We start from the raw sequence: 26,723 nt of genomic DNA on the forward strand, positions 1-26,723 counted from the left end.
ACTAGCAAACACTGAGTAAACTTAGTGGCATCATAAAAGTGGCTGTTGGACTTCTGTATTGTCCCACTAGTGCAAAGATATTTGCAGCACGTCTGCCTGCATTGCACACTCAAACTCATTGTTACTAAGCCATTATACTAGCAAACACTGAGTGAACTTAGTGGCATCATAAAAGTGGCTGTTGGACTTCTGTATTGTCCCACTAGTGCAAAGATATTTGCAGCACGTCTGCCTGCATTGCACACTCAAACTCATTGTTACTAAGCCATTATACTAGCAAACACTGAGTGAACTTAGTGGCATCATAAAAGTGGCTGTTGGACTTCTGTATTGTCCCACTAGTGCAAAGATATTTGCAGCGCGTCTGCCTGCATTGCACACTCAAACTCATTGTTACTAAGCCATTATACTAGCAAACACTGAGTGAACTTAGTGGCATCATAAAAGTGGCTGTTGGACTTCTGTATTGTCCCACTAGTGCAAAGATATTTGCAGCACGTCTGCCTGCATTGCACACTCAAACTCATTGTTACTAAGCCATTATACTAGCAAACACTGAGTGAACTTAGTGGCATTATAAAAGTGGCTGTTGGACTTCTGTATTGTCCCACTAGTGCAAAGATATTTGCAGCACGTCTGCCTGCATTGCACACTCAAACTCATTGTTACTAAGCCATTATACTAGCAAACACTGAGTGAACTTAGTGGCATCATAAAAGTGGCTGTTGGACTTCCATTAGTGTCCCACTAGTGCAAAGATATTTGCAGCACGTCTGCCTGCATTGCACACTCAAACTCATTGTTACTAAGCCATTATACTAGCAAACACTGAGTAAACTTAGTGGCATCATAAAAGTGGCTGTTGGACTTCTGTATTGCCCCACTAGTGCAAAGATATTTGCAGCACGTCTGCCTGCATTGCACACTCAAACTCATTGTTACTAAGCCATTATACTAGCAAACACTGAGTGAACTTAGTGGCATCATAAAAGTGGCTGTTGGACTTCTGTATTGTCCCACTAGTGAAAAGATATTTGCAGCACGTCTACCTGCATTGCACACTCAAACTCATTGTTACTAAGCCATTATACTAGCAAACACTGAGTGAACTTAGTGGCATCATAAAAGTGGCTGTTGGACTTCTGTATTGTCCCACTAGTGCAAAGATATTTGCAGCACGTCTGCCTGCATTGCACACTCAAACTCATTGTTACTAAGCCATTATACTAGCAAACACTGAGTGAACTTAGTGGCATCATAAAAGTGGCTGTTGGACTTCTGTATTGTCCCACTAGTGCAAAGATATTTGCAGCACGTCTGCCTGCATTGCACACTCAAACTCATTGTTACTAAGCCATTATACTAGCAAACACTGAGTGAACTTAGTGGCATCATAAAAGTGGCTGTTGGACTTCTGTATTGTCCCACTAGTGCAAAGATATTTGCAGCACGTCTGCCTGCATTGCACACTCAAACTCATTGTTACTAAGCTATTATACTAGCAAACACTGAGTAAACTTAGTGGCATCATAAAAGTGGCTGTTGGACTTCTGTATTATCCCACTAGTGCAAAGATATTTGCAGCACGTCTGCCTGCATTGCACACTCAAACTCATTGTTACTAAGCCATTATACTAGCAAACACTGAGTGAACTTAATGGCATCATAAAAGTGGCTGTTGGACTTCTGTATTGTCCCACTAGTGCAAAGATATTTGCAGCACGTCTGCCTGCATTGCACACTCAAACTCATTGTTACTAAGCCATTATACTAGCAAACACTGAGTGAACTTAGTGGCATCATAAAAGTGGCTGTTGGACTTCTGTATTGTCCCACTAGTGCAAAGATATTTGCAGCACGTCTGCCTGCATTGCACACTCAAACTCATTGTTACTAAGCCATTATACTAGCAAACACTGAGTGAACTTAGTGGCATCATAAAAGTGGCTGTTGGACTTCTGTATTGTCCCACTAGTGCAAAGATATTTGCAGCACGTCTGCCTGCATTGCACACTCAAACTCATTGTTACTAAGCCATTATACTAGCAAACACTGAGTGAACTTAGTGGCATCATAAAAGTGGCTGTTGGACTTCTGTATTGTCCCACTAGTGCAAAGATATTTGCAGCACGTCTACCTGCATTGCACACTGCTGCCAGTTTAAGGGCCGTAGTTGCATTGTCAGGGATAATTATTGTTGTTTATTCTGCTGTTAATAAAGCTAGACCACCGCTGAAATCTACACCACCTCTTAATTTTTACTACCACATTTTAAGTGCACAATCCTGTCGCAATCAAAATGAGTGGCAAAATGACAGATGCTGGTGGAAAGGGGAAGAGGCGTGTTGGAAAAGGAAAAAAAGGGTTTGTCGGTGGGGAAGGTGGCAAAGCTCCATTAACATCTGCTGAAGATAGACCATCTTCCAGCAAAAGTAAGATGTCTACTACTTACCGTGGACAATCCGATGTGCTCCCTTTCTTACGGACACGAACAACTGGAACAAAGGTAGATGATGGCCAAAAAAGGAAAATGCTTGAATGGATCTCAAGTGGTCCAACAAGTGCCCTCTCCGCCACCTCAACTACCGCATCCAAAAAACACCAGTCCTCTGAGTTGTCATCCCAATCACACTTGCTTTCTCCCATCTCTGAAGTCTCCATCCGCCCTGCACAGTAAGGTGGAACTGAGATGGCTGAGTCTGCAGAGCTGTTCAGTCACACTATAGCCTGGGAATCAGAGGTCTGCTCCCAAGGTACAGTGAGTACAGGCCAGGAAATGGTCTGCAGTGATGCCCAGAACCTTTGTGACTCTGATTCAGGCCGTGAGGACCAAGTTTCTGAGCATAATGTTGACCCTTTTTCACAAACTGTAACACCTGTTGTTATAGACAATGAGGAACATACTGATGACGATGAGACACAGATACCAGATTGGGATGACAACTTAAATATTCGGTCAGGGCAAGAAGAGGCTCGGTCTTAGGGTGAGGGGAGTGCACAACAATTGATGAGGAAGTTCTAGATCCCACCTACTGTCAACCCACAGTCAGGCCCTCGAGGAGGTCAACAGAGACGGTGGAGGAGGATGCAACTGACGACGAAGTTACCTTGCGCCTTCCTGGACAGAGTAGGAGTACTGGTAGCACGTCTACAACTGCATCCTCAGCCACCACTGTGCCTCTGAGCACTAGTCGGGGTGGATCAGCAGGTTGCATGCCCTCTAAGCCTTGCCTAGCCTGGTCCTTTTTTGACATAGCCAAAGATCGCCCAAATTATGTGATCTGTAAAATTTGTCATGATTCTGTTAGTAGAGGGCAAAACCTCAGCAGTTTGACAACTTCTTCCATGAATCGTCACATGAATAAATATCATATGTCCTGGTGGGAAGCTCACCGTGCTGCAATGCGGCCTAGCGGAGCGAACCATCCACCGCCTGCCCCTTCTAGTGCATCCGCGCGCTCTTCATCTTCTAGGACTGTGGGGACAGCTGTCACACCTGGTTTTCCACGCACAACTTCCACCACTGTAACCGCAACAGGCAGTTTGCTTGGTAGGTCGTCAGTTGGTTTGGAAGGGGAAACAAGCACGTGTGTACAGCTCTCTCAGACATCGATAGCACCAACGTTGGATGAAGGCGACATCATGTCTACGCCTGCACTTTCCTCACAAAGCTGCATTTTTCCAGGGACACCCTACTCAACACCGTCTACACACAGCAGCCAGATCTCTGTCCCTCAGATGTGGACAAATAAAAGGCCATTTCCTGCGACCCATGACAAAGCTAAGAGGTTGACTTTATCCCTCTGTAAGCTCTTGGCTACCGAAATGCTGCCTTTCCGCCTGGTGGACACACAGGATTTTAGAGACCTTATGTCTGTCGCTGTGCCCCAGTACCAGATGCCCAGTCGCCACTACTTCTCTAAGAAAGGTGTGCCGGCGCTACACCAGCATGTCGCACACAACATCACCGCTTCCTTGAGAAACTCTGTGTGTCAACGGGTGCATTTCACCACCGATACTTGGACCAGTAAGCATGGACAGGGACGTTACATGTCGCTGAATGGGCACTGGGTAACTATGGTGATAGATGGTGAAGGGTCTGCTGCACAAGTCTTGCCGTCCACACGACTTGTGTGTCAATCCTCTGTCTGTCCAAGTTCCGCCACTGCTTCTGCCTCCTCCACCTCATCTGGGTTCTCCACCTCCGCCCCCAGCCTGCCTGGTCAGGCCACCAGCGTTCGCACTGCGCAGAAGGAATCACGCACCCCTCATTACTATGCTGGCAGCAGAGCGCAACGGCATCAGGCGGTCTTTAGCTTGACATGTCTTTGAAATAGGAGTCACACAGCGGCTGAGTTGTGGGCAGCTCTGGAGACTGAGTTTAATAAATGGTTGTCTCCACTCAACCTGCAGCCTGGTAAGGCCGTGTGCGACAATGCTGCAAACTTGGGTGCGGCCCTTCGCCTGGGCAAGGTGACACACGTGCCTTGTATGGCTCACGTGTTGAACCTTGTTGTCCAGCAATTTTTAACACACTATCCCGGCCTAGATGGCCTTATGACCAGGGCATGAAAACTGTCTGCTCACTTCCGCCGTTCAACCGCCGCAGCTGAGCGACTTGCATCGCTCCAGAAGTCTTTCGGCCTGCCGGTTCATCACCTGAAATGCAATGTGCCGACACGCTGGAATTCGACTCTCCACATGTTACAGCAACTGTGGCAGCACCGCCGAGCCCTGGTGCAATACGTCATGACGTATAGCCTGGGCCATCGAGATGCAGAGGTGGGGCAGATCACCCTGATAGAGTGGTCTCAGATCAAGGACCTATGCACCCTTCTGCATAGTTTCGACATGGCGACGAATATGTTTAGCGCTGACAATGCCATTATCAGCATGACAATTCCAGTCAATTACATGCTGGAGCACACGCTAAACACTATTCGGAGTCAGGGGGTGAGACAACAGGAAGGGGAGGAACTACAGGAGGATTCATATGCGCAAGACACAACAACATCACCAAGGTCCAGACGTTCATCATCACCAACGCGGCAGGCATGGGACCATGGGGGACAGGGATCAACAAGGGCGCATGGTAGCAGGCGAAATGTTGAGGAAGGTGCAAGAGAACATGAAGAAATGGAGGACGAACTGTCCATGGACATGGAAGACTCAGCGGATGAGGGAGACCTTGGTCAAATTTCTGTTGAAAGAGGTTGGGGGGAGATGTCAGAGGAAGAAAGAACGGTTAGCACCTCTATGCCACAAACACAGCGTGGACTTGGTCCGCATGGCTGCGCAAGACACATGAGCACCTTCTTGCTACACTGCCTCCAACATGACCCTCGTATTGTCAAAATTAGAAGTGATGATGACTACTGGCTTGCCACACTACTAGATCCCCGGTACAAGTCCAAATTTTGTGACATAATTCCAGCCATAGAAAGGGACGCACGTATGCAGGAGTATCAGCAGAGGCTGTTACTCGATCTTAGCTCGGCTTTTCCAATAAACAACCATGCAGGTGCAGGGAATGAATCTCCCAGTTGTAACTTGACAAACATGGGACGGTCTCGTCATCTTTAACAGTCTACCCATACCAGTAGCACCGTATCTAGTGCTGGTAACAGCAATTTTATGGAATCTTTTCATAATTTTTTTAGACCGTCCTTTGCAAAGCCACCAGAGACAACAAGTCTGACACATAGTCAACGGCTGGAGAGGATGATACAGGAGTATCTCCAAATGAACATTGATGCCATGACTTTGCAAATGGAGCCTTGCTCATTTTGGGCTTCAAATCTTGAAAAATGGCCAGAGCTCTCCAGTTACGCCTTGGAGATTTTGTCGTGTCCCGCGGCCAGCGTTGTCTCTGAATGTGTCTTCAGTGCTGCTGGGTGTGTGCTGACAGATAAGCGCACGCGTCTGTCCAGTGACAATGTGGACAGACTAACGTTCATCAAAATGAACAAGTCATGGATCCACAAGGAATTTACTACCCCTGTGTCATCCTGGGGAGAGTAAATGCTTGTGGATTTGGAATGTGCTTGATGCAAATCAAAACATCCTGTTTGCAACTAGGGCACAAGTGCTGCCACTGATGGGGTGTCTGTGTGGCCCAATTTTTGGAAGAAAGGGAGACTCCGCTTGGAGTAACCCTTGCTTGCTGTGTTTTTTAAAAGGAGCCAAGATGAACAAGTCATGGTTCAGCAAAGACTTTGCTACCTACCCCGGTGTCATCCTGGGAACGGTTAAGGATGGCGTATTTTTGAATGTGCTTGATGCAAATCTAGCTGTGAAGTGTACAACTGGGGCACAAGTGCTGCCACTGAAGGGGTTAGTGTCTGTGTGGCCCAATTTTTGGAAAAATTGGAGACTCCGCTTGGAGTAACCCTTGCTTGCTGTGTTTTTTAAAAGGAGCCAAGATGAACAAGTCATGGTTCAGCAAAGACTTTGCTACCTACCCCGGTGTCATCCTGGGGACGGTTAAGAATGGCGTATTTTGGAATGTGCTTGATGCAAATTTAGCTGTGAAATGTACAACTGGGGCACAACTGCTGCCACTGAAGGGGTGGGTGTGTGTGGGGCCCAATTTTTGGAAAAAAGGGAGACTCCGCTTGGAGTAACCCTTGCTTGCCGTGTTTTTAAAAAGGAGCCAAGATGAACAAGTCATGGTTCAGCAAAGACTTTGCTACCTACGCCGGTGTCATCCTGGGGACGGTTAAGAATGGTGTATTTTTGAATGTGCTTTATGCAAATCTAGCTGTGAAGTGTACAACTGGGGCACAACTGCTGCTACTGAAGGGGTGGGTGTGTGTGGGGCCCAATTTTTGGAAAAAAGGGAGACTCCGCTTGGAGTAACCCTTGCTTACAGTGTTTTTAAAAAGGAGCCAAGATGAACAGAGCTGGGATCAGGAAAGACTTAGCTACCTTCCCCGGTGTCATCCTGGGGACGGTTAAGGTTGGCGTATTTTTGAATGTGCTTGATGCAAATCTAGCTGTGAAGTGTACAACTGGGGCACAACTGCTGCCACTGAAGGGGTTAGTGTCTGTGTGGCCCAATTTTTGGAAAAAAGGGAGACTCCGCTTGGAGTAACCCTTGCTTGCCGTGTTTTTAAAAAGGAGCCAAGATGAACAAGTCATGGTTCAGCAAAGACTTTGCTACCTACCTCGGTGTCATCCTGGGGACGGTTAAGAATGGCGTATTTTTTAATGTGCTTGATGCAAATCTAGCTGTGAAGTGTACAACTGGGGCACAACTGCTGCCACTGAAGGGGTGGGTGTGTGTGGGGCCCAATTTTTGGAAAAAAGGGAGACTCCGCTTGGAGTAACCCTTGCTTGCCGTGTTTTTAAAAAGGAGCCAAGATGAACAAGTCATGGTTCAGCAAAGACTTTGCTACCTACCCTGGTGTCATCCTGGGGACGGTTAAGAATGGCGTATTTTTGAATGTGCTTGATGCAAATCTAGCTGTGAAGTGTACAACTGGGGCACAACTGCTGCCACTGAAGGGGTGGGTGTGTGTGGGGCACAATTTTTGGAAAAAAGGGAGACTCCACTTGAAGTAGCCCTTGCTTGCCGTGTTTTTAAAAAGGAGCCAAGATGAACAAGTCATGGTTCAGCAAAGACTTTGCTACCTACTCCGGTGTCATCCTGGGGACGGTTAAGAATGGCGTATTTTTGAATGTGCTTGATGCAAATCTAGCTGTGAAGTGTACAACTGGGGCACAACCGGTGCCACTGAAGGCGTGGGTGTGTGTGGGGCCCAATTTTTGGAAAAAAGGGAGACTCCGCTTGGAGTAACCCTTGCTTGCCATTTTTTTAAATAGGAGCCAAGATGAACAAGTCATGGTTCAGCAAAGACTTTGCTACCTACCCTGGTGTCATCCTGGGGACGGTTAAGAATGGCGTATTTTTGAATGTGCTTGATGCAAATCTAGCTGTGAAGTGTACAACTGGGGCACAACTGCTGCCACTGAAGGGGTGGGTGTGTGTGGGGCCCAATTTTTGGAAAAAAGGGAGACTCCGCTTGGAGTAACCCTTGCTTGCCGTGTTTTTAAAAAGGAGCCAAGATGAACAAGTCATGGTTCAGCAAAGACTTTGCTACCTACTCCGGTGTCATCCTGGGGACGGTTAAGAATGGCGTATTTTTGAATGTGCTTGATGCAAATCTAGCTGTGAAGTGTACAACTGGGGCACATCTGCTGCCACTGATGGGGAGGGTGTCTGTGGGGCCCAATATTTGGAAAAAGGGAGACTCCACTTGGAGTAACCCTTGCTTACAGTGTTTTTAAAAAGGAGCCAAGATGAACAGAGCTGGGATCAGGAAAGACTTAGCTACCTACCCCGGTGTCATTTTGGGGACGGTTAAGGATGGCGTATTTTTGAATGTGCTTGATGCAAATCAAAACATCCTGTTTGCAACTAGGGCACAAGTGCTGCCACTGATGGGGTGTCTGTGGGGCCCAATTTTTGGAAAAAAGGGAGACTCCGCTTGGAGTAACCCTTGCTTACAGTGTTTTTAAAAAGGAGCCAAGATGAACAAGTCATGGTTCAGCAAAGACTTTGCTACATTCCCCGGTGTCATCCTGGGGACGGTTAAGAATGGCGTATTTTTGAATGTGCTTGATGCAAATCTAACTGTGAAGTGTACAACTGGGGCACAACTGCTGCCACCGAAGGGGTGGGTGTGTGTGGGGCCCAATTTTTGGAAAAAAGGGAGACTCCGCTTGGAGTAACCCTTGCTTGCTGTGTTTTTTAAAAGTAGCCAAGATGAACAAGTCATGGTTCAGCAAAGACTTTGCTACCTACCCCGGTGTCATTCTGGGGACGGTTAAGAATGGCGTATTTTTGAATGTGCTTGATGCAAATCTAGCTGTGAAGTGTACAACTGGGGCACAACTGCTGCCACTGAAGGGGTGGTTGTGTGTGGGGCCCAATTTTTGGAAAAAAGGGAGACTCCGCTTGGAGTAACCCTTGCTTACAGTGTTTTTAAAAAGGAGCCAAGATGAACAGAGCTGGGATCAGGAAAGACTTAGCTACCTACCCCGGTGTCATCCTGGGGACGGTTAAGGATGGCGTATTTTTGAATGTGCTTGATGCAAATCAAAACATCCTGTTTGCAACTAGGGCACAAGTGCTGCCACTGATGGGGTGTCTGTGGGGCCCAATTTTTGGAAAAAAGGGAGACTCCGCTTGGATTAACCCTTGCTTACAGTGTTTTTAAAAAGGAGCCAAGATGAACAGAGCTGGGATCAGGAAAGACTTTGCTACCTACCCCGGTGTCATCCTGGGGACGGTTAAGAATGGCGTATTTTTGAATGTGCTTGATGCAAATCTAGCTGTGAAGTGTACAACTGGGGCACAAGTGCTGCCACTGAAGGGGTGGGTGTGTGTGGGGCCCAATTTTTGGAAAAAAGGGAGACTCCGCTTGGAGTAACCCTTGCTTGCTGTGTTTTTTAAAAGGAGCCAAGATGAACAAGTCATGGTTCAGCAAAGACTTTGCTACCTACCCCGGGGTCATCCTGGGAACGGTTAAGTATGGTGTATTTTTGAATGTGCTTGATGCATATCTAGCTGTGAAGTGTACAACTGGGGCACATCTGCTGCCACTGAAGGGGTGGGTGTGTGTGGGGCCCAATTTTTGGGAAAAAGGGAGACTCCACTTGGAGTAACCCTTGCTTACAGTGTTTTTAAAAAGGAGCCAAGATGAACAGAGCTGGGATCAGGAAAGACTTAGCTACCTACCCCGGTGTCATCCTGGGGACGGTTAAGGATGGCGTATTTTTGAATGTGCTTGATGCAAATCAAAACATCCTGTTTGCAACTAGGGCACAAATGCTGCCACTGATGGGGTGTCTGTGGGGCCCAATTTTTGGAAAAAAGGGACACTCCGCTTGGAGTAACCCTTGCTTATATTGTTTTTAAAAAGGAGCCAAGATGAACAGAGCTGGGATCAGATAAGACTTTGCTACCTACCCCGGTGTCATCCTGGGGACGGTTAAGAATGGCGTATTTTTGAATGTGCTTGATGCAACTCTAGCTGTGAAGTGTACAACTGTGGCACAAGTGCTGCCACTGAAGGGGTGGGTGTGTGTGGGGCCCAATGTTTGGAAAAAAGGGAGACTCCGCTTGGAGTAACCCTTGCTTGCTGTGTTTTTTAAAAGGAGCCAAGATGAACAAGTCATGGTTCAGCAAAGACTTTGCTACATACCCCGGTGTCATCCTGGGAACGATTAAGTATGGCGTATTTTTGAATGTGCTTGATGCAAATCTAGCTGTGAAGTGTACAACTGGGGCACAAGTACTGCCACTGAAGGGGTGGGTGTGTGTGTGGCCCAATTTTTGGAAAAAAGGGAGACTCCACTTGGAGTCACCTTGCGGTGTTTTACATGATTTTAGAAGGGCGTGCCATGCCTATATCTGTGTCTCCTCCTCTTTTTCCTTGTCCAGCTCTTTTGTTTTCGCATGAGTATATGTCCTTGTCACTTTCCCATGTGTTTGTGTTGTGTTGTGAGTTGTTTGTCACCTTTTGGACACCTTTGAGGGTGTTTTCTAGGTGTTTTTATGTGTTTGTGATTGCCTGCCATTTTTTCCTATGCGGTTCGAGTTCGGTTCGTCGAACGTTCGATAAACTGAACTCGAACGAGACCTCCGTTTGACGAACCAAACTCGAACCGAACCACGACCGGTTCGCTCATCTCTACTCTGCACCCAATCACTAGTCTCTTTGAGCTAATTACTGTTGAGCTTAGTGACTGGCTGCATCAGTCATATGAGCTTTATTCATGACATTAATGCTGCAGTCTGTCTGCAAAGAATAGAGCAGTAAATAAAGGCAGCTCTGGATCTGTGGATCAGCAAAAAAAATATTGATTCACTAATATGATTCCACACACATACTGATAGGGACCCTATATCAGAAAAATTGATACACACACTAACATTGAATATATTTATATATGTGATGCCCCTGCGGTAACCAGGTGTCACGAAAAATAAGGTAACAAGTAAGGTAACAGCCTAAGTCCAACATAACTGTGCCAGCCACTACTAGCACACCAGAACATTTACACTCGCTGTACCCAGCTGGGAGCCTCACCTAGCCAGATGACAGGGCTGGGCACTGTTAGATAACAGGCAGCCAACTGGGAGGAAGAGACCAGACCTGGGCGAGGAGATAGTGACCTGGGGAGTGTGGGTAGACAGTAAGACAATGAGTTGAGTTTAGGAGGAGGAAGTAGAAGGTTGGAGTGAGCAGTCTGCAGTAGGAAGGGAAAGAGGAAGGGTGTCAAGATAGACCAGAGACTCTTCAGACACATAGAAAGAAGGATAAGACACTGCAAATACCTGAGTTGTAAGAACAGCCACTCAGAGGAGGAAAAGTAGCTGTGGAGTGAGAGAGCAAGCCCCAAGGACAGAGGGACCCTGTGGGGTGGACATCCAAAGCTCACAGTACTTTGCACGCAGGGCTGCAGATCCCCAGAACAGACACGGACTTCAAACCCTCTGTTAACTTTGCCAGGCGGGTGGGTTTCCAGGACTCATCTGCCACCCTTTAATGTCTGAGGCATCAGCAGCAAAGTGGGGACCGGGACATATTCCCTTAAATAGTCCAAGCTGCTTGCGGCAGGCCCCAGATGCCAAGAGGACCTCCAAGTGCTCCACGCTATGGAGGACCCACATACACAGGAGTGCACAGGTGGAGAGTGGCACCAGTTTGGCAGGCACAGCCATCAGGACAAGGGCGCACCTGGAATCCAGTACGTCTCAGGTCATCGAACCAGTGAGTAAACACCATCAAATTGCTCTCCCTGTCTGGACTGCTTCATTGTCGCGTGCCTCCACGTTAACCCTTGCTCTACCTGGGGAAAAGCCCTGCTCGTTGAGGGCTCCACCATCCCCGCTGCCCCCATCCATCATCCCCAGTGGGAACCTGCAGCGACGGCCCTATCATCCCTGGCCACAAACCGCGAATGGCGTAGTTGGAATTTTATTTTATTTTTATTTTTCATTTAAAACTATTCGACGGTGCCCCCGGGTACGGGACCCTTTGTGCCATGGATCGCCCGGATCCGAGCAGCTCGGCTGCCCCGGGGCGCGACAGCTTTTAAAAACTGGCGTAGCTGGCAGGATTCAGACTAGACCCGCCAAAACGTGTGACAGCACGCCTTTTTGGACTTTACTGCCCAAATTTGAACTTGCCACCATTTTCTGGACTGTAAAAATGCTGCACCATCAGTAAAAGGGCGTGAAACCTGAACTCCCCGCCCCTTGGGAGTGTCCAGGATGTAAGTGGATGGCGCAAGGCAGAGACTCTTGACCTCTGCAAAAAAGAAGTTTCTGGATGCCGGAGGGGAGGGATGTCTTCCCCAGGAGAGCAAGAGTCTGGCGACCTGGAGCCAGGCACTGCCACCTGGCTGGACTGGGAACTAACCCAGTTCTGCGTCCGGACGCCGGTGCAGTCACAGCAAATGATGGAGTGGCGTGCGGAGCTGCGGAACTTAGCTGTGGCGGTGCAGGCCCATGAAAGCCGGGCCGCGCGACCAGTGCCAGTCCGGGAGGTGGCCACCCAGAACCTTTGCTGATGCCGCTTGGGGTGGTGGTGGAGCGAGAGTGCCGCACCACTGGAGAGCACCAGCTAGAGCCGACCACCAGCAATGACCTGCTGCCTGCCCCAGCCACGGACCAGGCTGCAACCCCAGCTCCAGCGGCCAGACCAGAGCAGGCCACACCGCTGTCATCATCAGCAGAGGACACAGCAGCGACACCTGATACCCCGCGTGCGACGACCTTGCCTGCCATCATGGAGGAGAAGGATGTCGTTGATCCCGCCTTGGAGGCTCAACCAGCTGCCGTCACCAGGGCCCTGGCAGAGAAACTACCAGAGGTGAGCCAACCTGCCCTGCCCGGGATCCCGACCCGTTCCTTGCCTCAGATTGTCCAGGCAGCTGGCTTGGGTGCTGCCCCGTCACTGGAAGCCGAGGAGGTGTGTCAGGCCATGGCCTTAAAATTGTCACAGGAGCAGGAGGAAAGGGAGACCTGGAGGGCCCAAATGGAGGCTCGTGACCTGCAAGCAAAGCAGACCCTCTGGCTAGCCACATGGGAAGCACGTGGGACCCGCTACCTGGGAGTAGCGGACAAGTTCAACCAGAAGAAAGGTTGGGGGTTCATCTCTGAACTGGGCCTCAGTGTGTGCGTGTTCGTGTCTCGCCGAGATGTGAGAGCCCACCTTCCCAGGGGTCAGCCTGGACGGGACCTGAAAGTGGGCAATGTGGTGTCCTATACCAGGCACCATGAGGAGCAGGGCTGGTACGCTCTGGATGTGGAGCCGCGACCAGATTGGGTCGTTGAAGAAGAATCCGGCCCTGCACACCTTTCAGCAACTCCACAATAAGGTAACTGTGCCCAGTTCTACAGAGACTGCAAACCTGTTCCAGTTACCACAGTTGAAAGAGTTAAATGTTTGATGCCTTAAATGTTTTAATGCCTTGATAAGTTAAAAAATTTCCAAATGCATTGAATTTTGAAATGCTTTGAAAAAGTTAACCAGTAAAATGGACCTAAAGGCGTCGTTACACGGTACGATATATCGTGCGATATGTCGTCAGGGTCACGGAATTTGTGACGCACATCCGGCATCGTTAGAGATATCGTACCGTGTGGCACCTCCGAACGACTGTTAACGAGCAAAAATCCTCACCTTATCGTTGCTCGTTGACACTTCGTTCATTTTCATAATGTCGTTCCTCCTTCTGCACGCCGGTTGTTCATCGTTCCCGTGGTAGCACACATCGCTACATGTGACACCTCGGGAACGACGAACAACAACTTACCTGCGACCCGCCGGAAATGAGGAAGGAAGGAGGTGGGCGGGATGTTACGTCCCGCTCATCTCCGCCCCTCTGCTTCTATTGGGCAGCCGCTGTGTGACGTCTAACCACATATTCCACATATTGCACTGATATAATAAGAACTACATCCTATCAGACGATAATACCACTTATATCCCCATACCATGAATATATATGATGCTCAGCTTTCATAAAAATGATACTTTATTTATATAAAGACAAATAAAACATGTAGACAGACAAAAAGGCACAACAGGGTGGAGAGAACTTCAACTATGACTCCCACGAGTTGGGGGGAGAGAGTAGGTGGGATACACGAGTAATTATTTTCAACTCCTATACATAGTAAAAGAGATCACTTGTCTGTATAGAATTGTAGTGAATGCATGTATGCTATATCACCGTCAAGTCTCTCAAATGGCCATGCGAATATGGTCGGGGGTATATCCATATGAGTATACTAATTTAATTGTATTACCAGAGTTAGCCACAAGACTTCACAATGTATTTATCAAAATCACTAAATGCCAAATGGCACACAGGTTTCTATCTGCTCACTATAGAGATCCCTGACCACGCACAGCCAGATGGGCCAAACTAGGTGCCTATGGGCCAAATATACATACACTTATACATTTTAGTATGGTTAGCATCAGATAGCTATCGCACCTATGGGCCACAGTAGGGAGCTGAAAGGTAATAATTATCCCCGTGGAGTTCCATAAATGGGCAACTCCCCTTAGGGGTATTAACACACTCTCACTCAAAAAGTTCTTAGGTAGAGATGTGTGTAGCTCCCAGTATGAATTACCTGTGGTCCACCGGCCGAGCACACAGGTGTCACAGGGAAGTAATAAACATATCAGGGTAGTGAATACATCATTTAGTGGTGCCAAAACCAAACACTAATGTACAGACCTGAGTTGGAAAGATTGCGGTCCCACCCACCATGCCTCAACGCGTTTCACCGCCTAAGGCTTCATCAGGAGGCCGATGTACACCCTGCGTGGCTGCCAACCTTTATATACCCCTCGGGGGCTATGTACATGTGTTGCCTAATTACCTATTTGCCTCCACGTTTATCGGCGTAGCATAGTTCCAGCCGGAGGATCAACCGGAAATGACCTCACTCTGTTTCCGGCCAGGGGAGGGAAGCGCGCCGGCCCGGCTGACATGGCAACGCGATGCCATCACTGCCGGGCGTGTGCACCGCCCCCACCCAGCAGCCGTACTGCACAGCAAGGAGTCCTCCAGCATGGTCCCAGCCGCGCACAGCATGGATAGCTGAGCGGTAACAATCCACCCCATATACACACACCATGTACGTTACTACCCGGGGATCGAAACCATCCAGTCCCACCATATACCCATTGCAATTTTACATACATTGAAGGGGCAATAACGACTGATAAGACAATTGTGTCACATCTATTTAAATTACTTCACAAATCTGGACAAAGTCAACAGTGCATTACACATCACACAGTCTCTACAATTATATTCCTACATCTCAGACGAGGGCTGACTCCGTGGGTTACACGCTCCCACAACTCCCCCCGAACAATCATTATCTGGGGGCACTTATTGCACACCTCATTTTGGGCCTTGCACATTGACATGTCCCTTACAGTTTCAATAATGTATTAGAGGGCATATATTATATTATTCTACGCCACATATATTTATTAGCTCGAGGAAGGTACAGGGACCGCACAGCCCACAGAGGTCAGCCACCCTAACCCAGGGTAAATCCAAATACATTATTCTTCATCCAGGATATAAATCCATCATAATCAGAAAGTAAGCTAACTGAGATCAAAGTGGAGATAAAGTCCAATTCTATATAATAGGTCACAGCAACCGGTCCACCCTCCGCATTCCGACTTTCTACCTTCATCAGCTGTAAGAATATTCCGCTTTCCTCCAAGGGCCATATAGTCCACTCCATTACTGTTATTACATCCTTCCAGCTGGATTATTGATAGTAGATGGCAACATATATATATAGATGCCCCGATGGAAATGGGTAATTCAATTTTACCATAATGCAATTCTCCGGTCTTGTATTTTTTACAAAAGGCAAAGGATCCATAGGACTGGGTAGTGACAACCTCAATAAAAGATAAGGGTATATATTAGCAAACAGGCAGGGTGTATCTTCCCCTGTATCAGATATATGCCAACAATATAACACATAAGCAACAGATACAGAAAATTTGTTAAAAATAAGAATTAAAAAGACGTCTCTACCAATACAGGAGATCAGTTCACAGGAAGGCGTTAAACCCGAAGCTTTCATTAAGGCCCTCAGGGGCCACAGTGCCCAGCCTATATATCCATCGACTTTCCAAGCGCGCAAGGGTTCTGCCAATGTCCCCACCACGCACATCAGTTTTAATCTGATTGATGGCCTTTATGGTCAATAGTCGAGAATCCGAATTATGGAACTCCTTAAAATGCCAGGGGATCGTCTTGAGTTTCTCATTACTAGATGTTTCTTTCGAGTTTTTTATATCTCTGACCTGTTCCCCTACATGGATTTTTAGTTCCAGGGTTGTCATACCTATATAAAATAGGCCACATGGGCAGGTGGCTTGATATACTACGGCTTTAGAGGAACAATTCAGGAACATTCTTATTTCATATTCCCTATTGTCCTTAGCGCCCCGAAAGGTTTTTGCCTTACACATATTCCTGCAAGCTTTGCATAATCCACATGGGTAGAACCCCATCACACTTGTCCTATGTTGGTTAGATATAGTACCATAATGGCTACGCACAAGGTAATCCTTCATATTCCTGGCACGCCGTGCCATGACAAGTGGATATTGTGGAATATTGGGCTTCAGTGTTGAATCTGTTTTCAAAATATCCCAATGTTTCTTGAAGATTTCCACAATATCATGGCAGCGGTTATTGTACGTTGTTAAAAGGCGAACTGCGTCTTGCTTCTGTTTATTAGATTGTACAAGATTGGAATACAACAAAGATTCCCTTGTGCGTTTCCTAGCTCGGTCATATCCTTCACGAAGAGGATGTTCGCCGCCCACAGCGACGTCGTGAGGGAGATAAGTACGTGTGACAGGGGTTTAACGACTTTGTGCGACACGGGCAATGAATTGCCGGTGACGCACAAACGACGGGGGCGGGTGCTAACTTTCAATGGAAAAAGTTGCACTATTGTGTGCTAAACCTGGTTAAACCTGCAGCCTGCTGTACAGGACTGCTCCCAGGAGAGGGGCAGGTGCAGGAAGAGTCCGTGGCGGAGCAGGCTAGGACGCCGTCACCACAGGAACCGGTGATGCTATCCTAGGACTTTATCACCTTGTTGCTCATCAATGAACAAAAGGACAGGGACTTTGAGTGGGAAAGCACTAAGCAGTGGTGCCAGAAACTCTGGGTGGCGGGTGGTAAAGAAGGTGAAACCAGGTTGAAACGTTCAAGAAAATGTGCCTCCCACAAGGGATGAGAGTGTAACCAGTTTAATGCTTGAAAATGTTTGAAAAATGTTTGCATGTAAAAACTGCAGTATGAGCTGTTTGAATTACAGCCCGCGGACGTGCTGGATTTAACCAAGGGGGAATGTGATTCCCCTGCGGTAACCAGGTTTCATAAAAATAAGGTAACAAGTCAGGTAACAGCCCAAGTCGAGCATAACTGTGCCAGCCACTACACACACACTAGCACACCAGGACATTTACACTCACTATACCCGGCTGGGAAACGCACCTAGTCAGATGACAGGGCTGGGCACTGTTAGATTACAGGCAGCCAACTGGGAGGAAGAGACCAGACCTGGGCGAGGAGATAGTGACCTGGGGAGTGTGGGTAGACAGTAAGACAGTGAGTTGAGTTTAGGAGGAGGAAGTAGAAGGTTGGAGTGAGCAGTCTGTAGTAGGAATTGAAAGAGGAAGGGTGTAAAGATAGACCAGAGACTCTTGAGACACATAGAAAGAAGCAAAGATACTGCAAATACCTGAGTTGTAAGAACAGCCACTCAGAGGAGGAAAAGTAGTTGTGGAGTGAGAGAGCAAGCCCCAAGGACAGAGGGACCCTGTGGGGTGGACATCCAAAGCTCACAGTACTTTGCACGCAGGGGTGCATATCCCCAGAACAGACACGGACTTCAAGCCCTCTGTTAACTCTGCCAGGCGGGTGGGTTTCCAGGACTCATGCGCCACCCTGGACTGCTTCATTGCCGAGCACCTCCACGTTAACCCTTCACTTACCCCTGGGGATAAACCCTGCTCGCGAAGGGATATTTATTTATATATATACAGGGCTTTTTTTGCGGCGGTACGTGCCGCTACGGCGTACCGGAAAATCTGAAGAGCGCTGAGGGCCAGCACCTCTAGCTTTGTCCACATGGCTAATTTGTAAACTATACAAATTAGCCATGTGTGGAGTGGAGGCACAAGCACAGAATCTACTGGAGCTTCCTGACCTCAGGAGGGGTGGTGCCTCCCCGGACCTACGGAGGCTGTGATTGGCATACGAACGTCGCTCAGCCAATCACAGCCACTGTAATGTTTTAGCCATTGAAAATGGTTGAAACATTGAAATCCAGCCATGATCAGTCCAGCTATAGCACTGATCATTAGCTGGAGCTGGGTGACCTCTGCTTCACCCGCCCCCAGCTCTGATTGAAGAGACCGGCCTTGTGACCGATCTCTCCAATCACTGTGTATCTGGGGCCGGTGACCGCTCCCCTCAGCTTCACACCGGCGTCTGTGGAAGCTGAGGAGAGCAATTCATGCAAGTGCCGCATCAGTACTGTCCCCCCTCCATCTGCCGCTGCTCTCCCCATCAGCCGCTGCCCCCTCCATCTGCTGCTGCTCTCCCCATCAGTCGCTGCCCCCTCCATCTGCCACAGCTCTCCCCATTAGCCGCTGCCCCTTCCATGTGCCTCCCCCCTCCATCAGCCGCTGCCCCCTCCATCTGCCACCGCTCTCCCCATCAGCCGATGCCCCCTCCATCTGCTTCCCCCCCTCCATCAGCCGCTGCCCCCTTCATCTGCTGCTGCTCTCCCCATCAGCTGCTGCCCCCTCTATCTGCCACCGCTCTCCCCATCAGCCGATGCCCCCTCCATCTGCCACCGCTCTCCACCCATCAGCCGCTGCCCCCTCCATCTGCCTCCCCCCCTCCATCAGCCGCTGCCCCCTCCATCTGCCACTGCTCTCCCCATCAGCCGCTGCCTCTCTCCATCTGCCTCCCCCCTCCATCAGCCGCTGCCCCCTTCATCTGCCGCTGCTCTCCCCATCAGCCGCTGCCCCCTCCATCTGCCACTGCTCTCCCCATCAGCCGCTGCCCCCTCCATCTGCCACCACTCTTTCCATCAGCCACTGCCCCCTCCATCGGCCACTGCTCTCCCCATCAGCCACTACCCCCTCCATCTGCCACCGCTCTCCCCATCAGCTGCTGCCCCCTCCATCTTCCTCCCCCCTCCATCAGTCGCTACCCCCTCCATCTGCCACCGATCTCCCCATCAGCTGCTGCCCTCTCCATCTGCCTCCCCCCTCCATCAGCCGCTACCCCCCTCCATCTGCCACCGCTCTCCCCATAAGCCGCTGCCCCCTCCATCTGCCACCACTCTCTCCATCAGCTACTGCCCCCTCCATCTGCCACTGCTCTCCCCATCAGCCACTGCCCCCTCCATCTGCCTCCCGCCCTCCATCAGCCGCTGCTTCCTCCATCTGCCACCGCTCTCCCCATCAGTCGCTGCTCCCCTCCTTGATTGAAATTAGCATACAGACTACAAAAATGAATAATGAGAAACAGGGCCACACCGTCCATTGGACAAGTTGAGCAGTTTGCTCAGGTGGCACTATATTCAGGGGGGCGGCAATTCGGTTCTTTGTAGAGTTTGTTTTTTGCCACTGCACTTGGGGACACATTCAAAGTTTTCCCAATTTTTCGGACTGACTGTGGCCACTCGTTTCTCTTTACTTAGCTGCTTTTTTCTTGCCATAATACAAATTCTAACAGTCTATTCAGTAGGACTATCAGCTGTGTATCCACCAGACTTCTGCACAACACAACTGATGGTCCCAACCCCATTTATAAAGCAAGAAATCCCACTTATTAAACCTGACAGGGCACACCTGTGAAGTGAAAACCATTTCCGCTGACTACCTCTTGAAGCTCATCAAGAGAATGCCAAGAGTGTGCAAAGCAGTAAACAAAGCAAAAGGTGGCTACTTTGAAGAACCTAGAATATAAGACATATTTTCAGTTGTTTCACACTTTTTTGTTAAGTAATTCATTCCACATGTGCTAATTCATAGTTTTGATGCCTTCAATATGAATCTACAATTTTCAGAGTCATGAAAAAACAGAAAACTCTGAATGAGAAGGTGTGTCCAAACGTTTGGGCTGTACAGTGAATATATATATATTGCAACAGCTATTACAGTTTCATATATCTAATAACTGATGGACTGAGTAATATTTCTGGACTGAAATGAGATTTATTGTACTAACAGAAAATGTGCAATCCGCATTTAAACTAAATTTGACCGGTGCAAAAGTATGGGCACCTCAACATAAAAGTGATATTAATATTTTGTAGATCCTCCTTTTTCAAAAATCACAGCCTCTAGTCGCTTCCTGTAGCTTAATGAGTTCCTGGATCCTGGATGAAGGTAAATTTGACCATTTCTGTTTACAAAACAATTCCAGTTCAGTTAAGATTGATGGTTGCCGAGCATGGACAGCACGCTTCAAATCATCCCACAGATTTTCAATGATATTCAAGTCTGGGGACTGGTATGGCCATTCCAGAACATTGTAATTGTTCCTATGCATGAATGCCTGAGTAGATTTGGAGTGGTGTTTTGGATCATTGTCTTGCTGAAATATCCATCCCCTGCGTAACTTCAACTTCGTCACTGATTCTTGTACATTATTGTCAAGAATCTGCTGATACTGAGTTGAATCCATGCGACCCTCAACTTTAACAAGATTCTCGGTGCCGGCATTGGCCACACAGCCCCAAAGCATGATGGAACCTCCACGAAATTTTACTGTGGGTAGCAAGTGCTTTTCTTGGAATGCCGTGTTTTTTGCCTCCATGCATAACGCCTTTTTGTATGACCAAACAACTCAATCTTTGTTTCATCAGTCCACAGGACCTTCTTCCAAAATGTAACTGGCTTCTCCAAATGTGCTTTTGCATACCTCAGGCGACTCTGTTTGTGGCGTGCTTGCAGAAACGACTTATTTCGCCTCACTCTCCCATACAGCTTCTCCTTGTGCAAGGTGCGCTGTATTGTTGACCGATGCACAATGACACCATCTGCAGCAAGATGATGCTGCAGGTCTTTGGAGGTGGTCTGTGGATTGTCCTTGACTGTTCTCACCATTCTTCTTCTCTGTTTTTCTGATATTTTTCTTGGCCTGCCACTTCTGGGCTTAACAAGAACTGTACCTGTGTTCTTCCATTTCCTTACTATGTTCCTCACAGTGGAAACTGACAGTTTAAATCTCTGAAACAATTTTTTGTATCCTTCCCCTGAACAACTATGTTGAATAATCTTTGTTTTCAGATCATTTGAGAGTTGTTTTGAGGCGCCCATGATGCCACTCTTCATAGGAGATTCAAATAGGAGAACAACTTGCAATTGGCCACCTTAAATACCTTTTCTCATGATTGGATACACCTGCCTATGAAGTTCAAAGCTCAATGAGGTTATAAAACCAATTTAGTACTTTAGTAAGTCAGTAAAAAGTAGCTAGGAGTGTTCAAATCAAGAAATTGATAAGGGTGCCCATACTTTTGCACCGGTCAAATTTTGTTCAAATGCGGATTGCACATTTTCTGTTAGTACAATAAACCTCATTTAAATCCAGAAATATTACTCAGTCCATCAGTTATTAGATATATGAAACTGAAATAGCTGTTGCAAAAACCCAAATTGTTATAAAGAAAAAAGGTTAACATTAATAGGAGTGCCCAAATTTTTTCATATGACTGTATATATATATATATATATATATATATATATATATATATATATATATATATATATACTAGCTGTACTACCCGGCTTCGCCCGGGTTAATAACTGTTGTTAACAAAATAGAATGTATTAACATTCCCGGGATAGAATGTATAAATAGAATGTATTAACGCCCGGGATAGTAACTGTCTCTCTGTTTCTCTCCCATTCTCTGTCTGTCTCCCCCTCTGTATATATCTCTCTCTCTATCTCTTTGTCTGTCTGTCTGTTTCCCTGTCTGTCTCTGACTGTCTCTGTCTCTTTCTCCGTCTGTCTCAATCTCTTTCCCTGACTGTCTATCTATCTCTTTCCCTGTCTGTCTATCTATCTCTGTCACTTTCCCTGTCTGTCTCTTTCCCTGTCTGTCTCTTTCCCTCTCTTTCTCTGTCTCTTTCCCTCTTTCTCTTTCCCTGTCTCTTTGTCTGTCTCTTTACCTGTCTTTGTCTGTCTTTTACCCTGTCTGTCTCTTTCCCTTTCTTTCCCTGTCTGTCTGTTTCCCTGTGTCTGTCTCTGTCTCTTTGTCTGTGTCTGTCTCTTTCCCTGTCAGTCTGTCTCTTTGTCTGTGTCTGTCTCTTTGTGTCTGTCTCTTACCCTGTCTATGTCTGTTTCTTAAGGCCCAGTCACACTAAACAACTTACCAGCGATCCCAACAACGATCCAACCTGATAGTGATCGCTGGTAAGTTGCTAGGAGGTTGCTGGTGAGATGTCACACTGCGACGCTCCAGCGATCCCACCAGCAACCTGACCTGGCAGGGATCGCTGGAGCGTGGCTACATGAGTTGCTGGTGAGCTCACCAGCAACCAGTGACCAGCCCCCAGCCAGCAGCGCCGCGTGGAAGCGATGCTTCGCTTGGTAACTAAGGTAAATATCGGGTAACCAACCTGATATTTACCTTGGTTACCAGCGCACACCGCTTAGCGCTGGCTCCCTGCTCTCCTAGCTACAGTACACATGGGGTTAATTACCCGATGTGTACTGCAGCTACATGTGCAGAGAGCAGGAGCCGGCACTGGCAGCGTGAGAGCGGCGGAGGCTGGTAACGAAGGTAAATATCGGGTAACCAAGGTAAGGGCTTCTTGGTTACCTGATGTTTACTGTGGTTACCAGAGTCTGCAGAAGCCGGCTCACTGCACATTTAGTTGTTGCTCTCTCGCTGTCACACACAGCGATGTGTGCTTCACAGCGGGAGAGCAACAACTAAAAAATGGCCCAGGACATTCATCAACAACCAACGACCTCACAGCAGGGGCCGGTTTGTTGGTGGATGTCACACACAGCAACATCAATAGCAACATCGCTGTTACGTCACAAAAGTTGTTCGTTAGCAGCGATATTGCTAGCGATGTTGTTTAGTGTGACTGGGCCTTTACCCTGTCTGTGTCTGACACTTTCCCTCTCTGTGTCTGTCTCTTTCCCTGGCTGCATTGTGACATGCCAACATTCCATATAAGGGCGTGGATGATCATTCTTCTGAAGTTCTAGCTGCACTGTGGCTCCCAGCTCCATTCGCTTTAATGGAGGCAGGTTTTTTGACGAATAACTGTAAAGCGCGGGGTTAAAATTTCCCCTCAAAACATAGCCCATGACGCTCTTGGGGTCCAGACGTGTGAGTGTGCAAAATTTTGTGGCTGTAGCTGCGACGGTGCAGATGCCAATCCCGGACATACACACACACATACACACACACATTCAGCTTTATATATTAGATATATATGTATATATATATATATATATGTATATATATATATATATATATATATATATGCAAAAAATCAGAGACCAGCACTCCACTTTCTTTCAAATAAAATCTTCTTTAATGGCCCATACCACAGGACGTTTCAGTCAAAGGCTGACCTTTTTCCAACAGTGTTCATACTATGTGCCAGTAAATGGTATATAAAGGCATTCCAATTTACATAATTACATTTCATTACCGTTTGCATATAATCACCTGTAAACTTCAAACCGGCCCACATTTGGACAAAATACAAAGGAAATGTGTCATCTTTAACTTTATACCTTTTAAAGATCCTTTAAACTGTCCGCCCTTCTGAGGTATAGCTGCCCCACTGTCCACCCTTATGACCTTTAATCATCCTCTTGTCCGCCGTTATTAGCTCTAATGTCCACACTGTCCACCCTTATGAACTACAACTGCCATACGGTCATTCTTATTAACTATAATTGCCACACTGTCTATCCTTATTAGATCTAACCACCACACTTTCTTTCATATATGACTATAATCTTTACATTGTCCACCCATCTGAGGTATAGCTGCAACACTGTACTGCCTTCTGAGCTATAATTGACACACTGTTTGCCCTTATTAACCGATGGCCATACTCTCTTCCTTTTTTAGCTATAATTACAAACTTTTTGCCCCTTCTGAGCTATAGCCACCACATTGTCTTCCCTTATTAGCGCTAACTGTGAGTGCCTGTCGGCCCTTAACAGCTATAATCAGCACAATGTCTGCCCTCATGAACAAAAATCTCCACACTTTCTGCACTTATTAGTTATAACCACAGCACTATCCGCCCTTATTAGCTATAATCGCCATACTGTCCACCCTTATTAACTATAACTTCCACACAGTCCTCCCTTATAAACTACAATAGTCTCACTGTCTGTATCTTCAGAGTCTCCCTCATGTTACCACTTTCCATACTGGACCCCTCTACACAGTACTTTCACACTGTGTTTTCCCACTTAATTCCTAGTCTCTATACTGTGCCTAATGCTCAGACTTTTCCACTTTTTTCCCTTTGGGCATACTTCCCCACATACTGTGCCCTCACGCTGCCTCCTCTCTTTGCTTTCCACCATACTGTCCCCCCACACTGCGCAGTCTCTACAATGTGCCCCTCCTCACACTTTTTCCCCAAAACAGTCCTACCCATGCAATCGCCTAACAGTACTTACACCCAAATAAACTTCCTTCTTCAGCAACTTGGAGCACTTACTCTCCTGCTGCCTTTGAATCTTCTGCAGTGCAGGACGACATCAGCCGCGTGACCTCATTATGCTGTTGCACAATACCTTGATCCCAAAGTTTCCAGGGCTCTCTGGGAGTCACCTAAGACCACCTAATGAGGCTAGATGCTAATTTCACCTTATGGCAGAAATGGCGTGATAGCACCCCCTCTGCTGACTGTACTCATGGCTTGTGCCCCCTAGTTTCACCCTTTCAAAGGGTCTGTCAACACAAAATGACTGTTCAAACACTGCACAGCATCTTGGATTGGACGTAACACTATTAAAAATTATTACCTTTTGTATCCAAATCTATTGCTACTTTTGTCAGAAATCTATTTTTTCCTATATGCTAATGAAGTGCCTGATTCACCCGTGGTGTGGCTAAGTAATTCAGTACAACTTCCCCACTCCTATGGATCCTGTAAAGCCAGAGCTGTCTGTAAAGGATGAGGACATCAAAACCAACTGACAAACTCTCTTTAAAGTACCGACGCCTGTGCCCATACCAAACATACAGCGTGTCTGCAGCTGCCCCCTGAGATAGTTTAGAAGATTATTGCATACTGTTTAATATTATACAAGGAGCCAAATGGTCAAAAGTCTGGAAATTTACAATACACATTAATTTTCACACTGAAAAAAAGTCTGCAACATGTTGAAAAGATTTGTAAAATCCTGTCTGATTGCCTGATACTGTATCCACGGGGGAATATACCTTTGAAAATCTGCAGGTAAAAATTGCAGGTACAGATGGAATTAACCTAAGGAAAGAAACAATTCCAAGGCAACACTGGTATTGAATATATCTGTTTCTGAGACAAAAATCCAGATATATTTGATCTACATTAAAGCATTAAAAAGATAGTAGTTCTGCAATGTATGGAGGAGTTTGAATAGAATTAGGATCTAAAATAATGATGTTTATTATGATTTCTACTCATTAGGGTGACTCCGGTGGACCTTTGATATGTAATGGAATTGTGGAAGCTATAGTGTCTTCTGGATTTCCCGTCTGTGGCAATTCGAAACGTCCAGGAAAGTACACACGTGTTGCACCCTATAAGAACTGGATTATAGAGACCATGCGTAATTTCACCGAACCAACCACACCTACTCCAACTGTAAAAGTCTGAGTAACATGATATGATGGATTCTTTTAGAAAGTATATTCTTATTATTAGTAGCTGTTAATAAATAAAACTTTGCTTTGTGTATTCTGATAATAAATTTGTCAATAACCACGGCCGACTGGCTAAATGTGCAAGAAGTGTATAGAACTGCTTTACTTTTCACTGTAGTTGAGGTATTGTGTAGGGTTGCGGCATTTCATTGTTATGTATGGTCAACCTCTTCCTTATGGAAGGAGCTCAGAGTACTGTTGGTTCTGTGCCCACACTCAACAAAGGTTTAAGTTGGTATGTTATGACTCGGCTGGAATCAGTCTGTCTTATATCTTTACTCATTAAAATATGTGTTGTACAACTTCTAGTTGTCATTTTATTAAGCCACTAGAGGTGTTGGGGAGGGTTTAAAAATATGATTTGCATTCTTTAAAAAAATAGCTACTTAAAACTTGAATTGGTGGTATTGCATTGCTTATTTTCAGTGAATGGGGCTAAGCTGTAATACCACAAACAACCTGTGGAGGGATATGGTGCTGGAGACTTTGGGGCTAAACTTGTTTTATGACGTGACTCTTCAATCTTAAAAATCCTCTTTACAATATTTTTACAAATATGGATATTTCTTGTTCTTCCTACTTATAAGGTGCAGTGTAGAGCCAAACAAAGCCAATCATTTGCAGGCTGCAGTCAGAAAGACATGACTCTGATTTTATGATGCTCAAGATCAGTGACACTGTATTTAGAAACATGTGTGGTGCCCTGGCCTATCAGG

General features: G+C 46.9%; 1 protein-coding gene across 1 annotated transcript in view; it reads left to right on the plus strand.

The window, feature by feature from the left end:
• LOC142294484 (serine protease ami-like) overlaps positions 1–26,309 on the plus strand; it is a 119,098-nt gene extending 92,789 nt beyond the window's left edge. The window contains exon 5 of the mRNA XM_075337880.1: positions 25,772–26,309. Coding sequence (XP_075193995.1) covers positions 25,772–25,960 — 189 coding nt within the window. The 3' untranslated portion in view covers positions 25,961–26,309. The remainder of the gene's footprint in view (positions 1–25,771) is intronic.
• The last annotated feature ends 414 nt before the right edge of the window (positions 26,310–26,723 follow it).

The sequence above is a fragment of the Anomaloglossus baeobatrachus genome, chromosome 1 (genome assembly GCF_048569485.1).
Source record: "Anomaloglossus baeobatrachus isolate aAnoBae1 chromosome 1, aAnoBae1.hap1, whole genome shotgun sequence".
NCBI lineage: Eukaryota > Metazoa > Chordata > Amphibia > Anura > Aromobatidae > Anomaloglossus > Anomaloglossus baeobatrachus.